At 35.6% G+C, this 26,427-nt stretch overlaps 2 protein-coding genes across 14 annotated transcripts in view; one reads left to right on the top strand and one right to left on the bottom strand.

Annotated features, from left to right (window-relative positions):
- Positions 1-22,335, top strand: part of LOC127867148 (uncharacterized) — a 33,666-nt gene extending 11,331 nt beyond the window's left edge. Inside the window, exons 6-9 of one of the 12 annotated variants that reach the window (XR_008043329.1) lie at positions 18,252-18,623; positions 19,206-19,299; positions 19,763-20,005; positions 21,186-22,335. Coding sequence is in view for 1 of the 12 variants with exons in the window: in XM_052408196.1 (XP_052264156.1) it covers positions 17,720-17,832; positions 18,252-18,605; positions 19,206-19,217 (479 nt within the window). In the remaining 11 variants the exon portion in view is untranslated. Of the gene's footprint in view, positions 1-17,284; positions 17,676-17,719; positions 17,833-18,251; positions 18,624-19,205; positions 19,374-19,762; positions 20,006-21,185 lie in introns of those variants that run through there. The other 11 variants (XR_008043323.1, XR_008043326.1, XR_008043320.1 and 8 more) reach the window with 11 other exon arrangements.
- Positions 1,197-25,031, bottom strand: LOC127867151 (uncharacterized). 2 transcript variants are annotated; one of them, XM_052408199.1, is made up of 3 exons: positions 24,930-25,031; positions 2,476-2,576; positions 1,197-1,993 (listed from the first exon to the last, which is right to left on the bottom strand). In XM_052408199.1, the coding sequence occupies exons 1-3, from the start codon at positions 24,985-24,987 to the stop codon at positions 1,844-1,846; spliced, it is 309 nt and encodes a 102-aa protein (XP_052264159.1). In that variant the 5' UTR covers positions 24,988-25,031; the 3' UTR covers positions 1,197-1,843. The 2 variants fall into 2 exon arrangements, with proteins under 2 accessions (XP_052264159.1, XP_052264158.1); XM_052408198.1 differs by lacking the exon at positions 24,930-25,031 and adding an exon at positions 3,550-3,689 and having other exon boundaries at positions 1,201-1,993.
- Between the last annotated feature and the right edge of the window lie 1,396 nt (positions 25,032-26,427).

Genomic DNA, 26,427 nt, shown 5'->3' with positions numbered 1-26,427 from the left:
ACCTGAAAATTCTAAAGCGCTACAAAGGCGAAACGATTGTATAATTAGGAAAGTTCTGTTGTTATCGTTATCATATTGTTGTTATCCTTATTATAGTGTAATCGTGTGACATTACAAGGATTACCTATAAAAAGTTTAAATTACGTGCATTATCCCGTCATAACGATTGGCCGAATTTGCTCCAAGGCTCAGTGGTTCGAGCCCAGGTGTGAATAACGTTTTTTTCATTCTTCAATTTTAACCAATTTATGCCTAGTGGACTCTCCCAGCCTTCTAAATTGGACCAATTTATTTCAAAAATTAGAGATGTCTAGTATATGTATTTCTATATTTAGAATATTACTGAAATTCCTTTAAGCAAACAGCGCAGACCCAGATGAGACGGCGCATCATGCGGCGTCTCATCTGGGTCTACGCTGTTTGCAAAGTCATTTTTTCAGGACGCTAGGCATAAACGGGTCAATTTTTGTTTTTAACTGAAACTCTTTTGTTCCGATGTTTAAATGAATTTAAAGCATTAGTTCGCAAACTTCAGAACATGCCAAAATCTGTTAAATGGTCCGTTTAAGTCATGGATGTTAAATACTTATCATGACGTGAGCCGTGTATGAGTTCAACAAACAGGAGATATTTGCTAATCCATAAAAGCTTATTGCAAATAAATATTATTACGAATGCAAAAGTCAATTTGCAATTTTAAAATTGAGCTGCTCTTTAAGAAAAGGGGGTTTAATACATGTGCATAAAGTGTAGTCCCAGATTAGCTTGAGCAGTCCGCGCAGGCTAATCAGGGACAACACTTTCCGCTTTTATTATATTTTTCCCGTCAAGAAAGTCTCTTCTTAGCAAGAATCTAGTTTAGAGGGAAAACGTTGTTCCTGAACAATATGTGTGGACTGCACAGATTAATCTGGGACGACACTTTAAGCACCTGCATTGAACTCCGTTTTCATAGAGCATTGTCCAATTTTAATATATCCCCTGTCTTTGATTTCCGGTTTTCCCATTTAAATGTACGCTTAATCTAGTACGTACATATCCAAATGTATCTGTTAGAATACTATAAGCAAGAATCACAAATTAATAAGCCTTGGTTTTATGACAAACCCATGATCCACATATTTTAAATAATTATTATCAAACCACTGTGTAATTTTCTTTCTGTTATTATATCTACAATGTAGACCCCAGTACATCGAATACAAAGTATTAAAAGCCTTTTTATCAAAGGTGAGTGTATTTTGCAACACTTTCCACAGACAAAGTATGTTCATTTAACAAATACAAAAAGTTCGAGACGATAATATGTATTAGCAGAAGCGGCCTTAAATACATAAAACAAAGTTTAGAAATTTACAGATATTTACGGCAAATAAAAGTTTACAGCTCCTGGTCTCAGCCTGAAACCAATCGATTCGTTTTGTTTAAATTAACAGCATTCTTGAAAAACTGGGCTTAACGCATGTGCGTAAAGCGTCGTAATAAATAATCTGAGCAGTCCAAACCGGCTAATCAGGGACACCACTTTGGGCCATTATTGGACTTTCGTTTAGAAAATACTTCTTGAGCACGAACAATTCCCTAAATGCGGAAAGAGTCGTCCATGATTAGCCAGTAATTACACACGCAGAACAAGGGTGACACTTTCACTACATGCATTAAGACCAGATTGTTTGTTAAAATAGTTTGTCTTTAGAACACACTAAAGTATTGTATCGTATTTGATAAACAATTGTACGAATGTAATAATTTATACCACTAAAATACAGTTCTTATTAAAAATCTGATCTAAGAGTATAACGACGAAGAAACGTGAAAAGCCAAGATTGATGTTAACATAGCGTTAGTAGTCGAAGTAATCCTTATTGCATCTCTCATTGAGATCTCGAACGATTTTCTCGCAAGTGCCGAAATCTCGCAAGTCATCTGGTATCACTATGACGATGTTGTTGATGTCATTCCTCTTTGGATCCCTCAGGATGTAGTGGTTCCCCTAATTGTACAAATAAACATAATTTCAGTGCTTTGCGAAAAAAAAGGTTTAATGCATGTGCAAAAAGTGTCATCCCAGATTAGCCTGTGCAGTCCACACAGGCTAATCAGGGACGACACTTTTCGTCGAAACCTAAATTTTCTCTAAGAAGAGTATTTCTTCAAATAAAAATATCATAAAAGCGGAAAGTATCGTCACTGATAAGCCTGTGTGGACTGCACAAGCTAATCTGGGAAGAAACTTTACGAACATGCATTAAACCCCCTTTTTACAGAGCACGACCCATATGTAACATTTAATATGTCTCATTTGTCAATATTGTAAGCGTATACTCAACCAAACCGTAAAGTGTTTAATATCAAGACCTCAGATTTCCTACTTGCCCCGTACAAATCGATGACCAACAATAATAAAAAAGTTGTTAAATCGATCGTTCAACAACAACAAAACAAATGTGTCCATCGTAGATATTAAGTGCGTACCATGGAGTGCTCCGAGAGCCCGCAGTTGGTCGCAAAGGTCCGCAAGGCTTCGCTGTTACAGTCGTCTGGAAACCGAAGAGTTGAGTCCGTCGACCACCAGGCTTAAAATACATCAACAAAGCCGGGTTTTAGCCAGTATTAAAAATGCCGGGGTGGGGGAGGGGGATTGCTGGTGAGGATGAAAAGAGGCAGTATGACCTTATATATGAACATTTGTCGATATTAAACTTTTTACATTGTAATTATTTCATAGAGTTGTTTACACTTATGTACACGAGCATAAATAACCTGCATGAACATTTTGTTGTATTGATACTCGTTTAATTTCTTGCAAGCGTAGAACTATTATCATATGACCCGCGTATGACATATGCCGCAAGCGTAGCTCCTGACAATACGAGACGTGTTCTGAGAAAACTGGGCATAATGCATGTGCGTAAAGTGTCGTGCCAGATTAGCCAGTGCAATCCGCACAGGCTAATCAGGGACGAAAGTTTCCGCTTTTGTGACAATTTTTCTTTAAATGAAGTCTCTTCTTAGCATAATTCCAATTTAGTTGGAAAGTGTCGTCCCTTATTAGCCTGTGCGGACTTCACATAGCCTGTGCGGACTGCACAGGATAATCTGGGACGACACTTTACGCACATGCATTATGCCAAGTTTTCTCAGAACGCGACTCATAGTGTGCGAATAGAAAGGCTGGCCAGGAGCTTCGCTTGCCGCGGTCCGTTCATGAGACCACGGAGCCTTGCTCGTTATACCGGACAGGTTGACTCCTAACCAAACAACGCACACTGGTCATATATGACATAAACCCCATTTTCGCATGACGTTGCTTAAATGATGCCCAGCAGTTGTCAAAGCGGATTTTAACAAATGTCGCCCCCACAATCGTTCTATCAATATTCGACTTATATGAACTTATATAACAAAAAAAGAAAATTGAGTCTTAAAAGTAGCACTAAAAGAAGCAAGAGAATAATCAGTAACAGCAGTAGTAGCAACAATAGCAGTAGCAGAAGCAGTAGCGGTTTTAGCACTAATTAAGTGAATGAATTGCAACACAAGTCTTACCTGTCACTACGGAGATCATAAGACCTATGACGAAGAGGAAAACCACAGCCTTGCTCATCTTTGTGGACTAACAGGCACGGACAGACAAGCAGTGGTTTAACTGAACATCAGTGTGATCAATTTATAAATCATTTCCTACATTTACAGCCAGTAACGGACATTCGCAGTTAGGCTATTACAGGAGTATGCATGTTTTTCTTTTTCAAGTCCCACTATTTCTATTGACGCTAGAACGTGTCCTCGATCGTGTATGATTAAAACCTACCTACATTTATGTGTTCCCCAAAATGTACAGTTTTGTGTGAAGCATTCATATCAAAATTATAATATTTTTTAATATCCATGCAAAGTTGGAAATGTTCCATTTGGTCATTTTGTTATTTGAAAAATAAACATTTTATTGCTGTTAATGAAAACCGAATTTAAACAACGTAGGCCTTAAAATAATTAACAAACGTAAGTGCTGTACGGCCTCATGTCTTTCGCAGGCGGCTAGATTTTTATTGAACAAGGATATAGGACATGACCGGTTTGTCTTGATATACAAGTGCGGTAGTCTACACCGACACAACACTCGAGGTATCTAGTAGACAAGGGTCGGCGGGTGTGTTTACTTCCTTTGCAATACTAGAAATTAAATGTGCATATGCAATACCAAGAAACTTATTATTGTTCTATACTCTATAAAAATGTAATAGTTTTAAACATTAAAAATAAATAATAATAGTAGGAACTATTCAATATTTACATAATTATATTATCAAGAAGTATATGATATTTTAGAGGTGTTGCATTGTTTTGCAAAAGCACAGAGACGTGATAGCAGATGGGTTAATGTTTGGTCCCCATATTTAAACTATCTTCATATAAGTTGCGAGCAGTAATTTCAAATTGAGTTTGAATTGTATGCATCGTTACGTTTGGATGGTTAACTGTCACAGTGGACAACGCTAAATGAAAACTGTTTACATGGTAACGTTCTATTATATCAGAGAGCTCTTGATTCCAATGGAACACTCAATGGGATAGTCGTCGAGGCAGGATGCGATCTTATGGGTTAAAATTGTATTGGACATGGGTAACACTCTTCGAATGCCATATGTTCATTATTTAAATTAAATCTCGATAAATATCGCATACATGTTTTTCCTTTTTATAACTTTATAGTAGAAATTATACAAAAGCAGGAAACATTTTTTGAATCCAGAAACTCTATCAGGAGATAGTTGTCTTGATTTTGTGAGTAACGTTCTGAGAAAACTGGGCTTAATGCATGTGCGTAAAGTGTCGTCCTAGATTAGCCTATACAGGTTAATAAGGGATGACACTTTCCGCCTTAACTTGATTTTCGGCACAGAGGGACTTCCTTGAAACTAAAAATACCATAAAAGCGGAAAGTGTCGTCCCTGATTAGCCTATGCGGACTTCACAGGCTAATCTGTAATGACACTTTACGCACATGCATTAAGCCCAGTTTTCTCAGAACACGACTCTTATTAACAACTTTCATAGCATAACTCGCAGCATAAAAATATACTAATTAAACAGGGATCACCGTATCAGAACGGTCAATGCAAAGCATCGGGGATTATAACCGGTTTGAAAATTAGCCGATCCGAATCAGGTTCCTCCTGATTTTGAATAACACACAAACAGCACACTGAAAACATCTGACAAATTATGTTTGATGAACAGAGACCATTAGACCTTATGTCTGATAAACAGAGACCATTAGACCTTATGTTTGATGAACAGAGACCATTAGACCTTATGTTTAATGAACATAGACCATAAGACCTTATGTTTGATGAAAAGAGACCATTAGACCTTATGTTTGATGAACATAGACTATTAGACCTTATGTTTGATGTACAGAGACCATTAGACCTTATGTTTTTCTCCTTCTCTGGTATACGAAGCAGTCAACGCTATATCTTTTACCCCATACCCTGAGGTTTGAATAATGAATATCATATTTCGTTTTGGGGCGACTATTTGCTTGCCTGAATCCAATTTTTCACGCTATTGTTGATCATGTTTGTAATTCCGTTGTTATACGATGTCAAGGTAAGAAAGAAGTCAATCCTATTAATATAAGCTAGATTGTTTCGTTAGCCCCAGCTTGTATGTAACATTCTCCGCTATCCTGGTAGAACGAGTACCAGATATCTACGGAGAAGATCTTCTAAAGGCTCCCTAGCTCACAAGGGATACTATGGAAAAGACGTTGAAAAACATACATGCATAAAATACAGTAGACAATTATGTGACCGCGTCTCTTAAACATAGGTTTATTAAATCTTCATATCTTAAAAACGCAGACAATAAGCATTTATTAATGTATCCGTATTATCTAAGATGTGCGTCTTGACCTAAGAGGTTTCTTTTCCCCGCGCATATCTGCCATTTAATGTAAAGTTTTTAAAATCACGTTTGTTTGAGTACATAAAAAGGCACTCCATTTAATGTCTTTACAAGCCATTATAAACCAGACGGACGAAATACGAAAAGAGATAAATCTATCTCGATGTCAATCTGAATCCTTTTGCAACCGAATGCTTGTGGAAAAGCATTCTTCTTTTTCTAAAGTGGCTGTATGTTATATTGTGTCGTGTTGTCAGTTATCTTTATAAAAAACATAGAACATTTCAAACTGTTCAATCTGTTCACGTAAACAATGCATAATGAATGTTTAATAAAAATCAACTGATAAATATAAAACAATATTTTGACGACAGCATTTTCAAGTATCATCCGCAATATAAATACTAAAGTTGTTTTTAGGAATTCGCAACTAAAATTCGATTTTGTTTTCGATGCGTCAATCTTTGAACATGTCCCTTTAAGAAGTCGTTTGCACTAGGAAATATGTGCATGAGTAGTGATATTCGATATGTATTGAATTCAAGAGCCATAATCCGGAAGTGCCTGGGCAGATCTAACTTGTTATCGAACTTGACCGAGATATTATGGCCACAAACAGTCCACCAAATTTGAAGAGGATCGGATGAAACTGTTTGATTAAGAGAGCGGGCATCGTTGTGGACGCCGCCGCCGCCTGACCCCGGGCGCGATTTGGTTCCCATAATACGACCCGTCTTAGGACGGGCATATAAAAAGTATGAAATAACAAAGCCAGAAAACATGTTGCAGAACAGTGGTCTAACACATGTTTAATCCACTTTGATTCAGAAGCAAATTGATTGGACCGAAAATGTAGACAGAATTTTTAACTGAGAGATTAATTAAATTGGTCTGGGTCGAACGTCGTTTTAACAGTCTCTGTCATTTAACAAACGCATCTGGTGATTTCGTACATTTACCAATTAACTAGGCCCTACCTGCTTGTAGCAGCCAGCTGTCCTTCAAGAAACATCGGCGGTGGGGGAAAACAGCACAATGAGTTGTCGTATCGAATTTATTCTCAGTTATTGTGGCCAGGGTCTGGCATAAAGCGACTATACAGGGCAGCCGGACCCATCAAAAACATCATAATTATCATACTATTTTAGCACCTGGTCACGTCAAATAGCACAAAATTTCACAAATTCTACCCGGTATAAAAACACGTGGTTATGATATGCTTTATGACGGTATAAAAAACACAAAATACATATATATATAAATGCACGTAGATGAATAAAGACCTGTATTACATATGCATTTTAGTATAATAAGCATTACTATAATATTGAAAATAACAAATAATATATACGTACTTGATTTTCATCCGTTTTCTCCGTGAAGCTGCCATTCTCTCCAAGTCAGACGTCTCATTTGTCGCCGAACTGAAGTTACACGCGTGTATTAGGTTAGCAGTCACATGATCAATGACCCAACAATGACGTCACGAAATTCGCGACGTCATAGATCGTTCTCGACTTATTAAAATTTCACAATTATGTATATTATAATGTAGGCCAGTGTATACCGTATATTTAGAGTCATTGATCCCGGTGACGTATATTTGCTAAAAGTTGAGTTCCTCTTTCACGCCTGTCTTAGAGATTGACAAATAGCGCGCATTTATTTACTTTATGGGTTTGTACTTAATGTTAGGAAATCTGGTGAACCCTTGGCCACTGTTACAAGGATGTACACAACAATATAGGCAGGTGATATAATACATGTACTAAACAAATTAAATGACTCATTGTTAAAAGTACTTAAAAGTATTCATGATAATCCTCCGTTTTAATTAATGTTCAGAGCTGAATGAGTTGATACATGTAACATCATCTGGAACCGCTCTGCTTAATGAACAACAACATCCCGGGAGTAACATCCTTAATAATGTGTATGTGCACAAAATATGTATTTCTAATCTAAACTGAACATTATGTTAATAGGGGCATAGACATATCCATTAGAACCACATATTTTATATAAGCCTGCAGCTTTGCTTAAGCAACGAAACTTCCATGTTTAATACCTGAATATAACTACGATGGGCGCTTACTAGAACCAAAGCTAAATATATTCAATTTTAAGGCACAGTGACATTAACCTTGACCTACCGGATCCCAAAATCAGTCTAGGTACAAGGTACTATCCTACCAAGTTTTATGTTGACAGGTCAAACCAAACTCAAGTCATTGAGTGGAAACCATGATACGGATCAATTCTCTTATTTTAAGTCACAATGACATTGACCTTGATCCCAGAGATCCTAACAGCAATCCGAGGCGCTGTCTGTCATTAGCATCCTTTTAAATTAGTTTTGTTACGGTATCTCATATGGAATTGAAATTATTGATTGGAGTGACATTGACCTTGACCTGATGGACCCCAAAATCAATCCCAAGCAAGGTATCGATACAAGGTACTATCCTACCAAGTTTCATGTCAAACCAAACTCACGTTATTGAGCAGAAACCATGAAACGGACCGACCTACACCTATATACAGTACCTACCCCTTAAACGTCGTTTGTGGGTGTATAAATATCGTTCAGGTGTTATAAACGAAGGAATAAAAACGACCTTAACGAACCTAGATGCCATTATGACATTATTTCATGTACATGTTGATATATATTTCTCGTCGAGGAACTGGGCGGTTATAAGCCAACAACTTAAAAATTCTTTTAATGATTGCTTATAATAGTATGGGCGTAAATGGGGCGAATACAGTAGATAGGTTAAGATTCTAAAAGATGTATTTTAAATATGTAGATCTCATAATATATTTATAATTATTATTATGTTGTGAACAGGTCCCTGATACATGTCGAAAGCGGAAAACAAAACTGGTTTGTAATCATAAACACACTGCTACAAAATACGGCTTTTTATCTGTTTGGTTGAACTTGCACAATGTTACTGCCTAGTTTTGATGTTCAACGTTGGATGACATAAATGCAAGAACATTAAACTAAAGAACTGCTGTTATTATAATACGTATTTGTGTACATAATTTCAGAATGCATACACGTAGGTATGGATGTCAAGAAACAGACCATAAACAAAGACTTTGCCAAATTTGTTATAGTGCAGATATTGAGAATGAATTTCATTTTTGAATGCAATGCCTATCAACATTTAAGGAACAATTATATTAGGCGATACGACATAAACCGACCTATCGTATTTGAAATGTTTAACTTCTTACTACCAAAATCGAGATAGCTTTGCTTTACCTTTAACACGAAACGCGAGTGGTTTTCTATAGACGTAGAAAAAATAATGTATGAGTTATTCTGTAATCATTATAGTTTTGAATGTAGTACCGAATGGTTTACAAAAATATTACAGTAAAATGCACGTAATAAAACCACACCGTAGTGCCGGCTCCGGTTCGGCGAATGCACCGACTTTCAGCTAAATCGAAATTGACGGTTGGTTGAACAATTTAACAATTCTGAAAAGTGGTGTTGATGATGATGAAACAAAGGGAAAAATCTGTTGTTTCAGAATTTTGCGCAATGAGCTATTTGTGGCGATTACAAAATGTTTAAACCTGAGAAAATACCACGAGAACGCATAATGTTCGGCTAGCATTCACCTTTTGTTTAAAAATATAATATTATTAATCTTAGCATATTCCGTGAAAGTTCTATATTTATTCTGACATCGTAATATGATTATTATTCCTAAAAAGCAAAGCAAAACATATAACAAAGCCAAGATGTAAAAACCAAGAGTGAGGGAGTGTAATGCACGTGTATAAGGATCTATCTCATCTTGGTATTTTCTGATTGTGTTGCCAATAAGAGTGTGCAAAACAGTGTGAAAACGTGAACTTACAGAAATATATTAAAAGAAATATATTATAGAGAAATATATAAGAAACTTACAGATTCTTTTTATACGCAAGTCGGTGCTATGATCCCGGCACGATTATTAATTTTATTTTAATGCATGATTAAAATTGCATTTATTATTACACAATGTCCCTTGAAACCCGTTACACACTGACACTTCGGCCATTAGCAGCTGCATGGACAAACTGTGGTTATGCAATGCTCAACGCAGAATCTTCCATGGAGTCTTCCATGGAGTCTTTACGAGGTGGATTTTTGTCATGGTTATTACTTTTTTTCACAAACGTTTATAGTAAACGAAATATAGAAATTAACAGTGTGTTAATTGAACGGTATACCCTACTTATCAGTATTAACATAATTATGAAGGGATAATACAGCATGTTTTATATTAAAAACATGTTTGAACCTATCGAAAAAGTAAACCTTCCCCGTAAAACAAAACTCGTTTCATCACTAATTTTGTAATTTATTTTCAATAAAATCTATACATCTGACCACTAAATACATAGCTTTTGTTTCCCATATAAAAATCAATTGACTACATTAGCAATTGCGTTTGTATAAGAACATAATGAGGGGTAAGTGACTATGTAAAATGTTATAAACTTCAGTGTTCAGTTACAGCCTTATTGCGATTGTTACTTATTATAGGCTTTGTATTGGATTACATGTGCACCTCCGTCAGCAATTTAATCTACATGCATCTTGGTTTCGAAATAGAACATACAGTATTTCACAAATATGCTCAGTTGAGCACGTTTCACGAGGGTTACCCTCTTTGACACACACTATTTCGACCCCGGGGCACATCTATATCCCGAACACGCACATTAATGTGTCGTTGGTACTTTGTTCTACCGGAAAAATATAGCTTTGTGACACCTCTGACTAGCCTAACAATATTTCAATAAGAAACGGGCTAACAATCAATGCATTTTTTTTAAATCGTTTTTTGGATCCCTATCAAACATTTTTCAACTGTTCTTGAACATTTTTTCGATTTATTCTTAAATTCAATAACATCTACTTAAATATTATTAAATATTAATATATTTTGAAAAAAACTCACAATACGTTCTCAAAATGGCCTTTTTAGGCCCAAAAATAACCTTAACAACGCACATGGCGCGCTTGATTATCCCCCCTGACCCGGGCCAATACCTTCCTAAATATGCAAAATATTCCGGGTCTAGGCATGAGAAATGTAAAAAAAGTACATTGTATTATGGTAAAAAAAAATGGTAACAGCGCCCGAGGGTAGGTCATTTTGATCCTCCTTAGCCTATCCCCGGGGAAATATTTAGGTCAAAGTTTTTATTTTGTCGGTCGTCCTTTACAAATCATGTCTACCCTGATTAGACAGCTCCTCAGGAGTTTGGCGCACATAGCCCCTTGCCGTTAAAATAACTGCTTTGTAACAATCAGGCAGCGATATATCATTGTCATTTTCCTAAAATATCCTCATACAGTTAAACCTCGAACATCAGAACTTTGGCAAAACGAAGTTTTCCATATTCCATTGACAGATAATTTCTAAATACGGCCTTTTAGCATTGCAGAACGCACCATTAAGTGAGAAAACATCACACAATAGGAGTTAATCATTTTTTCATGTGAAAAGATTGATATATTCTCCTAGATTGCTAGCACGATAAGCCAAACAATTAAAACGGAATTGATATGCGGCGGTGGCTCAGTGGTCGAGTGCTGGATTTAGGATCGAGGGGTTCTGAGTTCAAATCCTGGCTTCACCACCGTCCATGTTGAAAGTTCTGGTTAGTAACCATGGAAATCAAAGGCTAAGTATTGGTTTCAGAATACCCAGGAAACATGCCTTGCGAGTATCGGTGCTATACATCAAACTTGTCGTAACTAATCATGGGGTCTCTTCGCAAAGAGCTAGGGTAGCGCACCCGGAATCCCGTGTATTTGAAGCTGTCTCTCAAATTAAAATCAGCACCTGTCAGGCCTGTATATAGGACTCCACTGGAAATTAGTTGCTATGTGCTACTTTAGTGGGTTATCCTTCGGTAAAAAACGAACATACCAAAAAGAAATACATACACTTGTTGTATCGTTTATTTTCAGAAGAATATATATTACTAGGCGAAATATTAAAGGTAAAAGTTACACAGTATAAACTCGAAAGGAAGATTACCAAGTTAAAACAAGAAGATGAGTAAAAAGCATAAAAATCTAGAATAAAAAACATACGCTACCTATGCCATGTAAGAAGTTACTCGTACATTTATTACAGGGTTGTTTTCTAATTTGTCTGATCTCTATCCAAAGGATAGCAACAACATTTAAACAAGTGAATGGAATTCTTCAGTGAATCGATCATTGACTGTATGTAAATTGCAATATAAAACTCAATACGTCAATGTCCCATTTTTGTTTATTGGGAAACGGCAGGAGTTGTCTACTATATTGCATTTAAATAAAAACGTAAACGCAAACTAATAAAAAATAGCACCCGTGGTGTTTCGTCCTTGAACTATGCGTATAAAAAGCTTAATTGGTTTAATAATGCGGCTGTTTTTAAAGAACTCAACAATGAGGACAGACACACGCACACGACTAAAATAAAAACTGATAAATGACAAAGCAACTTATATGAAAAGGAATGAAACGTAAACAAATAGAGATATAATGGAAACATGACCTAAAAAGGAAATTCACAGGAAACACACAGTAAGCGACGTAGTTTAGAATCACAACAGATAACCTTTTTTTTAATATTTAAAATAATACCCTTTTTTAATATTTAAAATAATATTTTTTTATTCTTTGGTGTTCTATTAATTACATCTACATCGCTCAAGGCTAAATGCATAATTTTCAAATCATTTACAAAACCTTCAATGTCTCACTAATGATAGTAAAGCATATTTCCCTGTTATGTTTTTATGCTCTAAAGGGTGGAATATAGTAACTGAATCGTCCGTCCGTCAGTCTTTCCGTCAATCCGTCTGTCCCCATTTTGGAATATAGCTGGATCGGGGACATTTGTCACTTTCTGTGACCAACACCTGTTTTAATAGCATTACAAATCATTAAGTAATTTACAATCACTCCACTAACGAGTACACATGTAAACTGTTGAGAAATGCATTTGTCTGCATATTTGGCAATATTTTGCGAAAAATGCCTTCCCTTTTCATATTTTCCTAATGTATATCTTTACAAATATTGCATTGTTTAACTTAATTAGAAATATGCAAATAATTCGGAGCTCCTGTGATTCTAAACTCTTTCACATAATGTATAATGGAATGGACCAAGTTATTTAGACAATCTTAGCAACATAAATATTATTATTATCATCATCAAAGGATTTGAACTTATTCATTGAAACTTAACACATGTATCGAAATTTGGTTTTGCTTTTTTATTATTTAATATTTATATTTGAAAAGAACTTGTGTTACAGGTTTTTAAAAATCTGAAAACCTTCGTTTACTTTAGGCAAATACACAACATTGCAAATTACGCACACAAAACAAGTTTTATCAACAGCTAAATTGTGTATATACTATAAAAATAAGTGTAATGTACTCTTTTTAGTAATTTGGAAATGTATTATGATGGCTTTTTAGTATTCTGGTAAATGTACACAGCATACAACTTTGTATTTATGATTTACATTTAACATTATAGTTTGGATTAAGTAAGTCAGTTACAAAAATGTACATAACCTTAGCCGTCTTATGATCATACTACACCATTCTCGATGAATACACAATACGTTTTAGAGGTCACTCCCAATTTTGTAAAACAATTTCTTTGATTTTAAATGCAAGGGGAAGCTGGAGGTATGGTGAGGTAAATATATATAACCTAACTACTTATATCATAATATAAAAAAGCATCGTAGAACTGTGTTCATTTACCGGACTGTGGTACGCAATCTTGCTTAGCCAAATGCGCAGTTACTTCATTATTATTGAACGTCCAATAACAAGTTTAGGGTTAGGGGTAACACAAGTATGATGACGTTAAAACTGTCAATGTTTGATCCTGGTATGTAAAACGTGTTTTGAATTGATTGAATGATTGTTATGTTCTTTACTTGGTCTCTGGTACTATAACTTTCAAGTCTTAATGTCCTCTCATTAGCGCTTCCGCACTCTGGACCGCATCCATGTACCTGTAAGAATAAAACATTTACATATTTTAACCTGCAACTGTAATAATAATAATAAATCGTTATCAGCTATAAAGCTTTGTTACAATTAACATGAATCTTAATAGTGTTTGATTCACGCCGTAAATTTTTGAGTCGGGCCGATTTGTATAAGTCGGTCGCGTTGTCAAGTAATTTTGAAAACAAGGCACACGTCTGCACGTCTGCATATTCCGTCATCAGTTAATTATAAAAGTATAATTGTATATAATTTGTTGCCTAAGCTTAAATACATTACTGTAATCTTTTGATCCCTATTCATAGTATGAAGTATAAATATTGACAATTTACGCTTTATTCCCACGAATACTCAGTTCAATGATAATTATATTGATACCAATATGAATCGTTAATTGTGAGGTACCCTCGTTATACCCATGTTCTGCATATAATGTGTTAGTGCGCATAGTGGACATATATTTTGTTCTCGATGTCATGGCCTTAAGTTATTCAATCATCGAAGCATGACAAAATGAGTTTCACGTGGCAGGTTTACCGGTATAAGATCATGACTTTTTACGCAATGAGATGCCTTTAAGAACAAAGGATTTGCGTTAAAAGACTGATATTCGCCTTCTACCATTTTTTGCTTAATTTTTGTCGAAACGTATTGTAATTCCAGAAAGGTAAATCAGCGCATGGAAAAGACGTTAGCTTGGCCAAAACATGTTTCGGATATGTTTCTGTTTGTTTCAACAGTCAGATGTAGCAAAGAAAAGTTGCTATTATACCGACCCTATTTGTTGGTCAACAACATACTTTTGGCATTATCGTGGGAAGAAAGCTTTATAATTGTAGCCTTTAAAAATCAACTATCAACCATGATATGCGTAGACAAATAAAACACTATAAAAACTCTGCACCCGACACAAGTAACTGCAAAACTACTGTACATTTAGTACCGTGCCACGGAACGCGTGCTTTTTGTACGTAGAGATATTATCATCAAATCCAGCCAGCTAACATGCATAATCAGTAAAATAAGTTTCCCCTAAAAGTTTTAAATAGGCTACGCTCTGTCCCTTAGCTTGTATCAGCTGGTGTTAATTACATGTCAACATTTGATAGGCATATTCAAACATTATTGCCGCTTTGTTTTAATGCCATATCTGTTTTTATCACCTAATTAAAACACGTGCGCATAGATGCATGTCACATTTCTGTCGCCATAATATACCAGACAAAGATTATTGAGATTCCAGTGACCTGAAATACTCAATTTGTTGTCGCTGGCTGTATGTTTATAGATTATTCTGAAAACTGCATATTGTCATGAACTGGAACAAAAGACCCATACGTATACTGAATCTGCACAAACATGGCGCATTACATAATACATGTAATCATAACCTACAAAAGATGCGTACGTAAAACACGGCTGAACTTTAAGTAAGGCAATCGGTGTCAGAATGCATGTTAAGTTGATAATAATTCTGAATAAAAGAATTATTATCCGCTGAATAAAATGATTTCCTATTTTTTCAAACAATGACACAGGAAACACAAACGTGTTCGGCCTTAGCTCACACTGTTGCAAACTTTACTAATGAATCCACTGGATCAATGTACATCACAAAATATAAAGTCCTTGTAAATGGTCAATTTTAACACGTATGCGTTTATCAGGAAAATAACGCAGAATTTTAATGATATAGCCCGACTACAAGTGAATAAAACTCGGGTTTGCTTGAAATATAGCTTGAAACATTCGGAAGAAACAAATCTATGTCATTACGATATCACACCTTAATTGGTCTTCGAATAGATGCATGTGTTAACTGTCAAATTAGGCTGTCTCTTTTACAGTAGCTATGCACAGCAAACATTATTAAATATTTTAAATCATTCATACATATTTCCATGAAGCCCTAAATTATTTGGATAATTTTCAGGTTGATAAAGTTCCTTTTAAGATTTTCTTGAACAACAACATGTAAGTGGTCTATGTATCATTTTTTTTCCTATTTCATATTTGTCAAAACGCACGTGGAAATATAAATTAACCACCCTCTGAGTGTCAGATCAATATCACGGCATGTTATTTGATTTTGATAACCCATATAAAATAAATATGGGTGAACTTAGTTCGCGCACACACATATGAATCACATTTTTTCATTGAATTGACAATGCCGTTTTGAATCCAGAACAGCATATTGTTTAATGCTCCGAAATCAAACAGTATCAAAGAGCGTTCATATTTTGTGTTTAGCATCATTCAAAACTTGTTTTGAAAGATTATTAAAATAATGACCGGGGGTCACAATTAGCCTGCCCTTGATGACTCCAATACTGCTAGGCGCTATATGTTGAATCGTAAAATGAATATTGCGTAGATGGACTCATCCTCATGCACCCATCTATGATTCTAGTAATCATTATATATACATGTATAACGAGAAAACGTTTACGACGTTACATGCACTATTTTTTTAGCAAAATATGTTTCGCCTTTCTCGGCTTTTCAGTGGCGTAAAAATCTATATAAACATATAATTATTATACATATATGTGTGTCAATATTATGAAAGTTCAAGTTCAAGTTTTATTACCCTTTACAGAACGTTAACTCAAATGAGCGTCATACGGCCTCTTTGGCACATTTTATAATTGAAATGGAATTTATCACGGGAAGAGAGACTACATGCACAATAAAACTGGTCATTGTCTCGCTTGCCTGCTACGTTCTGTGATTAATAATTTAATAGTTAGAACTTTTATGTGTTTTCTTTCTTTCAAATATATGTGTATGTGTGTTGCATAACCATACATGTATGTACTTCCATTAACATGTAAATACGTTGATTATAATTTGCAGTATAATATATTAATTATACATGTACTTAATCTCAATGTTTAAATAAAAGATTTCCATCCAACCACGTAATTGCAAAGTCTCTGAACTTTGATAAGTGGACAATAGAGGACAGTTGGCGGTCTACACACCGACAATTGGGGATCAGTATGTGTATATTCTTTTAAGGACATCCGAGCATTTACACACCAGCGACTGAGGACAGGGTGTGTCTACCTTGTAACTACCAAATATATTTTAATTGGCATATATAAAATATGTTTCTTATCTATACTTAAATTTACTATGCCAAATAAGATGTGTGGCTTTAATTATCAGCAACTTCGATGAAATTTTGGTACCGTTTATTGTAACAATTACACGTATTATGTTGTAATAATCCGTAAACATTCCAGACAAGTGCGTACAATTTTTCCGGTGTTCGATTGACCACTCGAATTCTTGATTTAATCGTCTGCCATTTTTTCAGAACGAGTTGTACGTTTGTGCCCAGGTACCAACTACGATAACTGCAATATCAAATCTTGCAAAGCAGCACCTTGGGAAAATAAATGTCGCTCTCGAGCACCAGCGTTTCTGTCAATCATACCAGCAGATAATCGATGCGAAAGGATGGGGTGACTTCTTGGAAATCGTTCCATGTGAAGATATCTAACGTTTCTTTATTATGTCAGAACATGCACATCGGCATGCAAATATAAACAATATAGGGCTAGATATTTATACTCCATGTCGCATTTGCCCGCATTACGGGGAGATGTTGCAGAGACATCGATTGGATAATTGGCTCGGTATAAGCTTAATAAGACAATACCTGTTACATGTATAATCAAATAATTATAGACGTTTTCAAGAACAATTACTTGATACTTATTAAGCTGATAAAATGCAATTCATTTTTTAGATGAAAACGATATTCCTGTCGCGTTGTTTAAGGCAGCGACGGCAAACACTACCAAGAAGACTGGGGCAGAAACTTCTCTAATTAGAGCTGGCGTTTTGTCCGATTTTAAAAGGGTAAGTGCACAGCAAGAATAAGTTTACAAGCATCTGCATACTAATCGATACTGTATAATGTATGCACATATAGTACTGGAGCATTTGAATGCCTGGCCCGATACATTCAAAGAACGGACATTAGTCTGGCAATGTACCTTCAAAGTACCTTCAAATATATTAAATGGAGAGGATTAGAACGCATTCTCGTTAACATACTAATAACAAATATGTAATGAGTTATTGTCCCTTAAAACAAATACCTGCTTTTCATTTTTAGTATTCATCAAATATTTAAATTTAGATTAAATTAAATTACGTATCCATACGTGAACGATATTTGTAAACACTAGTCAGTGTTTGATGACAGCATAAGGTTAGTCATTATAGCAACATGTACATGTGTTCAATCTAATCTATTTACTTCTCAAATTTTCCAGATGAGTGTTTACATATCATGTTTTGATATTGATGGAGATTCTTGTGAAGAGATCGAAAAAGAGCTACAAAAACATCATATGAACATCATACGACATGAAAACACACCAGGAAGATTCCTGCTCTCAGATGGTGACAACCGAGAAGGATGGATAATAGTTATTGTATCGAAAGAATCGCTGAAAAGCGAACTGCTTTCTTTCAATCTCATAAAAGGCCTGACTGCCGATGTTGATGACGGCAGATTGAGGATCCTGCTTGTATTGCGCAGCGGTGTGAATATCTCAGAAGTACCAAGATGTATTCGTTGGGTTACAGTATTCAGCGAAGATGAGAAATCCTACAAAAACTGGATTGTAAGAACAATTTTTTAGGTAATTGGCATCAGTGTATGAGCCATCATAATTAAAGCATCAAACAGCCTTTCAACTTTACTTGACTTTTGATTGAATGTAAAATCATGCTTTTTTAAATTTCGTGCCGATATTATAAAGCGCATATATCGTTTCTGCAAATTTTGGATCCGACAAAACATGTATTGTATATGTATTGTATACAGTGAATATCATATATATATATAGTTTCTGTATACATACAGGCGACAGTAAATGGGTATGTCACGTACATTTGATACGATAAACATTTCGAAATAAAAAAATGTATACACAATTATGCACGCAGTTCAACTACTTTATAATAAATACCAGTGCATACTTTGAGACTTGCTCTGTGAAAAGCGAGTTTAATGCGTGTTCTTACAGTGTCGTCAAATATTAGCCAGTGCAGTACGCACATGCTTATCAGGGACGACACACTCCGCCTCAACTCGAGCTTTGTTCAGAAGAGATTTTATCTAAACGAGCGATTTAATAACAGTAGAAACTGTCGACACTCTACGCACATGCATTTAACCCCGTTTTCTCAGAGTGCGACTCATGTATATGTGGTTTTTACAGGAGAACCAGTAGATATTGGCAGGGCACTTCCAGCAGGGGATGTTATGTTGGGCCTATGTCTTGAACTACCTGAATATTGTGCTGACGACCAGCAGTAAGTGTCAGTGTACTCGGGGATTTTATTTGTTCTGCCGCGTAGATAATTGATTTCATGCATCCTACGGTAAATTGTACTTAGGGTAAAGTTTAACATTAACCTATGTCTTAAGTGTTGGAACAATAGTGTTAAAATGTGTCTACACGTAGTCTATACGTACCGATCCGGCATTGGATGTTTTGGTTTTGGTATAAATGTATGAAAAAAGGAATTCCGATTAAACAAATTAAGGTTTTTTTGGTACATTATTTTTAAGCCCAATTGCTATGCAATACAGACATTAAATTTTCTATTTGTTTCGACATTTTGTAATCATCTACATGGGTTTCGTGTATGCATAATATATTTTGTTTTATTAATTAAAATGTGATATTTAATGAAGGTTTGTTTTTGTTTGGATCGAAATCCGTTAATATTTATAGTTTCTATGTTTAACTCCATATTCTAGTTTATAACTCAGGTTGTAGTTAAAAGAAAAAAGTGCGACGTCCATGATTTAGTGATAGGATTGAAAAACCGATAATAGTGTTTAAAAGATTTAAACCCGGTAGAAAAGAGACTAGGCCAACGATTTTGTACTCGCTGTAATGAATATACTACGTACCGAAGTAATTTGGAAACAGATAGATGCGCTCAAATTTACCACGAGGATATTGGAAAAAGATTAAAGATATATTGTTGCTGAGTATTGTGTTTAAAAAAGGTGTTTTATAATAGATATGGATTGAGTATATATAACAGTAAAAAGTTTTTACACACACAGGCATATGAACGCTCTTTATACGTTTATAAAATAAAAAATGCATTTTTGTTATATAAGATTTTAAAGTAATAGTTTTTAATTGCATATATATACGTATTATTTACATCGATTTTATTTATACATATGCTATATTTTATTACAAAAAGTATACTATATACAATGTGAAGACATAAAATGTATTATGCTAATATATCGGTCACACAAATTGTCTGTGTGCTCGGTATATAAGCCAACATTATATTTTAAGACATAAAATATAATGATAAATATACATACAATTGAACTTTTTACACTAGGTAATATAAAAAATTGAGTGTTAATAGTAATTGGTATTTGTAGATAGAGGTTTATGAAATTGTTAAAAAAAAATTGTATAAAAGGAGTTTATTCAGCAGGGGTCATAACAAGATCTTGGGAATCTAAATCAATCACTAGTGGGTGTTCCTCCAAATCATCTGGGTCTATATCTAAAACTTTGAACTTGTTCTTAGGCATAGGGGTCATGTCTTCATTGCTATCTGCTTTCCTCCCTCTTGTTGAGCCCCTTACCTCTGTTTCTACTTCCATTTCTTGTATCTTCTCTCCATTTTTCTTTCTTCCCTGGCTCTTTCCTTTCTTCTTACTCCCCACCGTCTCAAACCCCTCGTCATCAATCTTCGTCTGTTCTGGTTGGTCTGTATGCTCTTCTGTTTCCTTTCGTTTCTCAACATCTGTCCGTTTCTCTCCGTCTGTCTTTTTCTTTGGTGTTGTGTCCTTGTTGTTTTCTGAAACACTTACGTTTTCTTAAAAATGGCATTGATATTTTTGGGGAAAGTGTTGCGGACGTGCCCAACCTCTAGGCAATAGAGGCAAAGGGGCTGCCGTCCCCTCATGGTAATCAAGGCCTTTGTGCCACACTCAAATTGAATTATGTGTGGAATGGACTCCTGCTGAACTCTGTCACACTCCACCGTGACCACACGCATCCCAGAGTGGGTACTAAAATCTCCTATTTTCAATTCCACATGATACAATTTGCTTTCCGTACTTAACAAATCTGTATTGTACTCCTTGGTGAGACAACGATGCTTGCATTTGTATTTTATTCAAAAACGAGATACACTTATCTTCTGTCTTGAAGGTCACATCGTACTGTGAAGATCTGGGAGGTCCAGACGCCAGCCATTCGATGTCAGTATCAGATACGCCATTCTTCATTAAAACATTTACAACTCCCTGCATACTCTATCCTCGTTTCCCTTGTGAGAAACTGTCCTCTCCATCGACTCCGTCCGTAAAGCATCTCCTGTCAACGCTGGCATATGCAATACTGTCATAATTTTTGTTTATACTTAAATCTATCGAGAATAATAGCCAGAGTTGATCATGTATCTATGGACATAAGTACACAGGTATGGTCTATTAGTATTCGAAAATGCCACGTTGAGCGTGATTTGTCATCCATATTGAAAAGAACATTTTTCTGTACTTAACAACTACGCTGTCAATAGAAAAAACAAAAATGAGAAACCCTCAAAAAGTTGTCTGGTATTTTTCATTTAGCAGACCTTCGTACGAGTTCATATTTGCAGTCGATAACAAAGAAACATATACTTAAAAACTAGGTATCGATTTAAACATGGAGTTCGTAGAGCAAGTTCATGCGGTTATCACCATTGAAACCTTGTCAATTTTATTGTTTATACCATTTAACCATGTGTACACCAAGTGTGGCTGTAAATACATGTATAATAATTTCGTACTATTCTCCCTTTACTTGAACTATTGTTTTTCTTCCCTATTATACCAAGTGGACTCGCCCATCCTTATAAATTGGATCAATTTATTTCCAAAAAATTAGGGATGTCTAGTATATTTATTTTTATATTTAGAATATTTCATAAAAAAATGCCTTTAAGCAAAAAGCGCAGACCCAGATAAGACGCCGCATGATGCGGCGTCTCATCTGGGTCTATGCTTTTTACCAAGGCCTTTTTTCTAGACGCTAGGCATAAATGGGTTAATAGCAATTTATACAAGACAACGTACAAATGCTCGCATTCATGTTTCATGCTAAAATTTCTTAACTACATGTATGTAAAATGTTGTGTAAATCATTTGTAAGATGCCGAAAGGAAATTTTGAATATCTTGTCTTTAATATAAAATTAATATGTCATATTTAAAATAATGATACATTTAAAGAAAAGTTCACAGTTATATTTTGTGGATATTTTAACAGTTGTCGTTGGGAATGTGGATATAGCAAGATTATATCATTCAAACATTGATTGTATTTAATGGGGCCTGTTCACGTTTTGATAAATTTACAAAATTGATAAAAAAATATTGTTTCAGAATTGCAAATTATTGTTGAAGCTATGTTTTTTTATAAGGAAACAGTAATACTGGGCATATGTTGTGTTCTAAAATATCAATTGTATGCATCTTTTAGAGGATTAAAAAACCTGAAAAATCTAAAGCGCTACAAAGGCGAAACGATTGTATAATTAGGAAAGTTATGTTGTTATCGGTATCATAGTGTTGTTATCCTTATTATAGTGTAATCATGTGACATTACAAGGATTACCTATACAAAGTTTAAATTACGTGCATTATCCCGTCATAACGATTGGCCGAATTTGCTCCAAGGCTCAGTGGTTTGAGCCCAGGTGTGGATAACGTTTTTTTCATTCTTCAATTTTAACCAATTTATGCCTAGTGGACTCTCCTGTCCTTCTAAATTGGACCAATTTATTTCAAAAATTAGGGATGTCTTGTATATGTATTTCTATATTTAGAATATTACTTACTGAAATTCATTTAAGCAAACAGCGCTGACCCAGATGAGACGGCGCATCATGCGGCATCTCATCTGGGTCTACGCTGTTTTCAAAGTCATTTTTTCAGAACGCTAGGCATAAACGGGTTAATTTATGTTTTTAACTGAAACTCTTTTGTTCCGATGTTTACATGAATTTAAAGCATTAGTTCGCAAACTTCAGAACATGCCAAAATCTGTTAAATGGTCCGTTTAAGTCATGGATGTTAAATACTTATTATGACGTGACCATGTATTAGTTCAACAAACAGGAGATATTTGCTAATCTGTTAAATGGTCCGTTTACGTCATGGATGTTAAATACTTATTGTGACGTGGCCGTGTAATAGTTCAACAAACAGGAGATATTTGCTAATCTGTTAAATGGTCCGTTTAAGTCATGGATGTTAAATACTTATTATGACGTGAGCCGTGTATTAGTTCAACAAACAGGGGATATTTGCTAATCCATAAGAGCTTATTGCAAATAAATATTATCACGCATGCAAAAGTCAATTTGCAATTTTAAAGTTGAGCTGCTCTTCAAGAAAAGGGGGTTTAATACATGTGCATAAAGTGTCGTCCCAGATTAGCCTGTGTAGTCCACACAGGCTAATCAGAGACGACACTTTCCGCCGAAACTGAATTTTCTCTAAGAAGAGTATTTCTTTATAATAAAAATATCATAAAAGCGAAAAGTATCGTCACTGATAAGCCTCTGTGTACTGCACAAGCTAATCTGGGAAGAAACTTTACGAACATGCATTAAACCCCCTTTTTACAGAGCACGACCCATATGTAACATTTAATATGTCTCATTTGTCTATACTTTAAGCGTATACTCAAACAAACCGTAAAGCGTTTAATATCTAGACCTCAGATTTCCTACTTGCCCCGTACAAATCGATACGCAACAATAATCAAAAAAGTTGTTAAATCGGTCGTTCAACAACAACAAAACAAATGTGTCCATCGTAGATATTAACTGCGTACCATGGAGTGCTCCGAGAGCCCGCAGTTGGTCGCAAAGGTCCGCAAGGCTTCGCTGTTACAGTCGTCTAGAAACCGAAGAGGTGAATCCATCGACCACCAGGCTAAAAATACATCAACAACGCCGGGTTTTAGCCAGTATTAAAAATGCCAGGGTGGGGGAGGGGGATTGCTGGTGAGGATGAAAAGAGGCAGTATCACCTTAGAGATGAACATTTGTCGATATTAAACTGTTTACATTGTAATTATTTCATAGAGTTGTTTACACTTATGTACACGAGCATAAATTACCTGCATGAACATTTTGTTGTATTGATACTCGTTTAATTTCTTGCAAGCCTAGAACTATTATCATATGACTCGCGTATGACATATGCCGCAAGCGAAGCTCCTGACAATACGAGTCGTGTTCTGAGAAAACTGGGCATAATGCATGTGCGTAAAGTGTCGTGTCAGATTATCCTGTGCAATCCGCACAGGCTAACAGGGACGACAGTTTCCGCTTTTATGACAATATTTCTTTAAATGAAGTCTCTTCATAGCACAATTCCAATTTAGGCGGAAAGTGTCGTCCCTCATTAGCCTGTGCGGACTACACATAGCCTGTGCGGACTGCACAGGATAATTTGGGACGACACTTTACGCACATGCATTATGCCCAGTTTTCTCAGAGCGCGACTCATAGTGTGCGAATAGACAGGCTGGCCAGGAGCTTCGCTTGCCGTGGTCCGTTCATGAGACCACAGAGACTTGCTCGTTATACCGGACAAGTTTGCTCCTAACAAAACAACGCACACTGGTCATATGTGACATAAACCCCATTTTCGCATGACGTTGCTTATATGATGCCCAGCAGTTGTCAAAGCGGATTTTAACAAATGTCGCCCCACAATCGTTCTATCAATATTCGACTTATATAAACTTATATAACAAAAAAAGAAAATTGAGTCTTAAGAGTAGCACTAATAGAAGCTAGAGAATAATCAGTAACAGCAGTAGTAGCAACAATAGCAGTAGCAGAAGCAGTAGCGGTTTTAGCACTAATTAAGTGAATGAATTGTAACACAAGTCTTACCTGTCACTACGGAGATCATAAGACCTATGACGAAGAGGAAAACCACAGCCTTGCTCATCTTTGTGGACTAACAGGCACGGACAGACAAGCAGTGGTTTAACTAAACATCAGTGTGATCAATTTATAAATCATTTCCTACATTTACAGCCAGTAACGGACATTCGCACTTAGGTTATTACAGGAATATGCATGTTTTGCTTTTTCAAGTCCCACTCTTTCAATTGACGCTAGAACGTGTCCTCGATCGTGTTTGATTAAAACCTACCTGCATTTATGTGTTCCCCAAAATGTACAGTTTTGTGTGAAGCATTCATATCAAAATTATAATATTTTTTAAAATTCATCCAAAGTTTGAAATGTTCTATTTTGTCATTTTGTTATTTGAAAAATCAACATTTTATTGCTGTTAGTGAAAACCGAATTAAAACAACGTAGGCCTTAAATAGTTAACAACGTAAGTGCTGTACGGCCACATGTCTTTCGCAGGCGGCTAGATTTTTATTGAACAAGGATATAGGACTTGACCGGTTTGTCTTGATATACAAGTTCGGTGGTCTACACCGACACAACACTCGAAGTATTTAGTAGACAAGGGTCGGCGGATGTGTTTACTTAGTTTGCAAAACTAGAAATTAAATGTGCATATGCAATACCAAGAGACGTATTATTGTTCTATACTCTATAAAAAAAATGTAATAGTTTTAAACATTATAAATAAATTAAAATAGTAGGAACTATTCAATATTTACATAATTATATTATCAATAAGTATATGATATTTTAGAGGTGTTGAATTGTTTTGCAAAAGCACAGAGACGAGAAAGCAGATTGGTTAATGTTTGGTCCCCATATTCAAACTATCTTCATATAAGTTGCGAGCAGAAATTTCAAAATGATTTTAAATTGTATGCATCGTTACGTTTGGATGGTTAACTGTCACAGTGGACAACGCTAAATGAAAACTGTTTACATGGTAACGTTCTATTATATCAGAGAGCTCTTGATGCCAATGGAACACTCAATGTGATAGTCGTCGAAGCAGGATGCGATCTTATGGGTTAAAATTGTATTGGACATGGGTAACACTATTTGAATGCCATATGTTCATTATTTAATTTAAATCTCGATAAATATCACATACATGTTTTTTCTTTTTATAACTTTATAGTAGACATTATACAAAAGGAGGAATCATTTTTTGAATCCAGAAACTCTATCAGCAGATAGTTGTCTTGATTTTGTGAGTCGCGTTATGAGAAAACTGGGCTTAATGCATGTGCGTTAAGTTTCGTCCTAGATTAGCCTGTGCAGTCCGCACAGGCTAACAAGGGACGACACTTTCCGCTTAAACTTGATTTTCGGCAAGGAGGGACTTCCTTGAAACTAAAAATACCATAAAAGCGGAAAGTGTCGTCCCTGATTAGCCTGTGCGGACTGCACAGGCTAATCTGGGATGACACTTTACGCACATGCATTAAGCCCAGTTTTCTCAGAACAT

The sequence above is a fragment of the Dreissena polymorpha genome, chromosome 2 (assembly GCF_020536995.1).
Source record: "Dreissena polymorpha isolate Duluth1 chromosome 2, UMN_Dpol_1.0, whole genome shotgun sequence".
Lineage (NCBI taxonomy): Eukaryota > Metazoa > Mollusca > Bivalvia > Myida > Dreissenidae > Dreissena > Dreissena polymorpha.
This window is presented reverse-complemented; position numbering and strand designations above follow the sequence as displayed.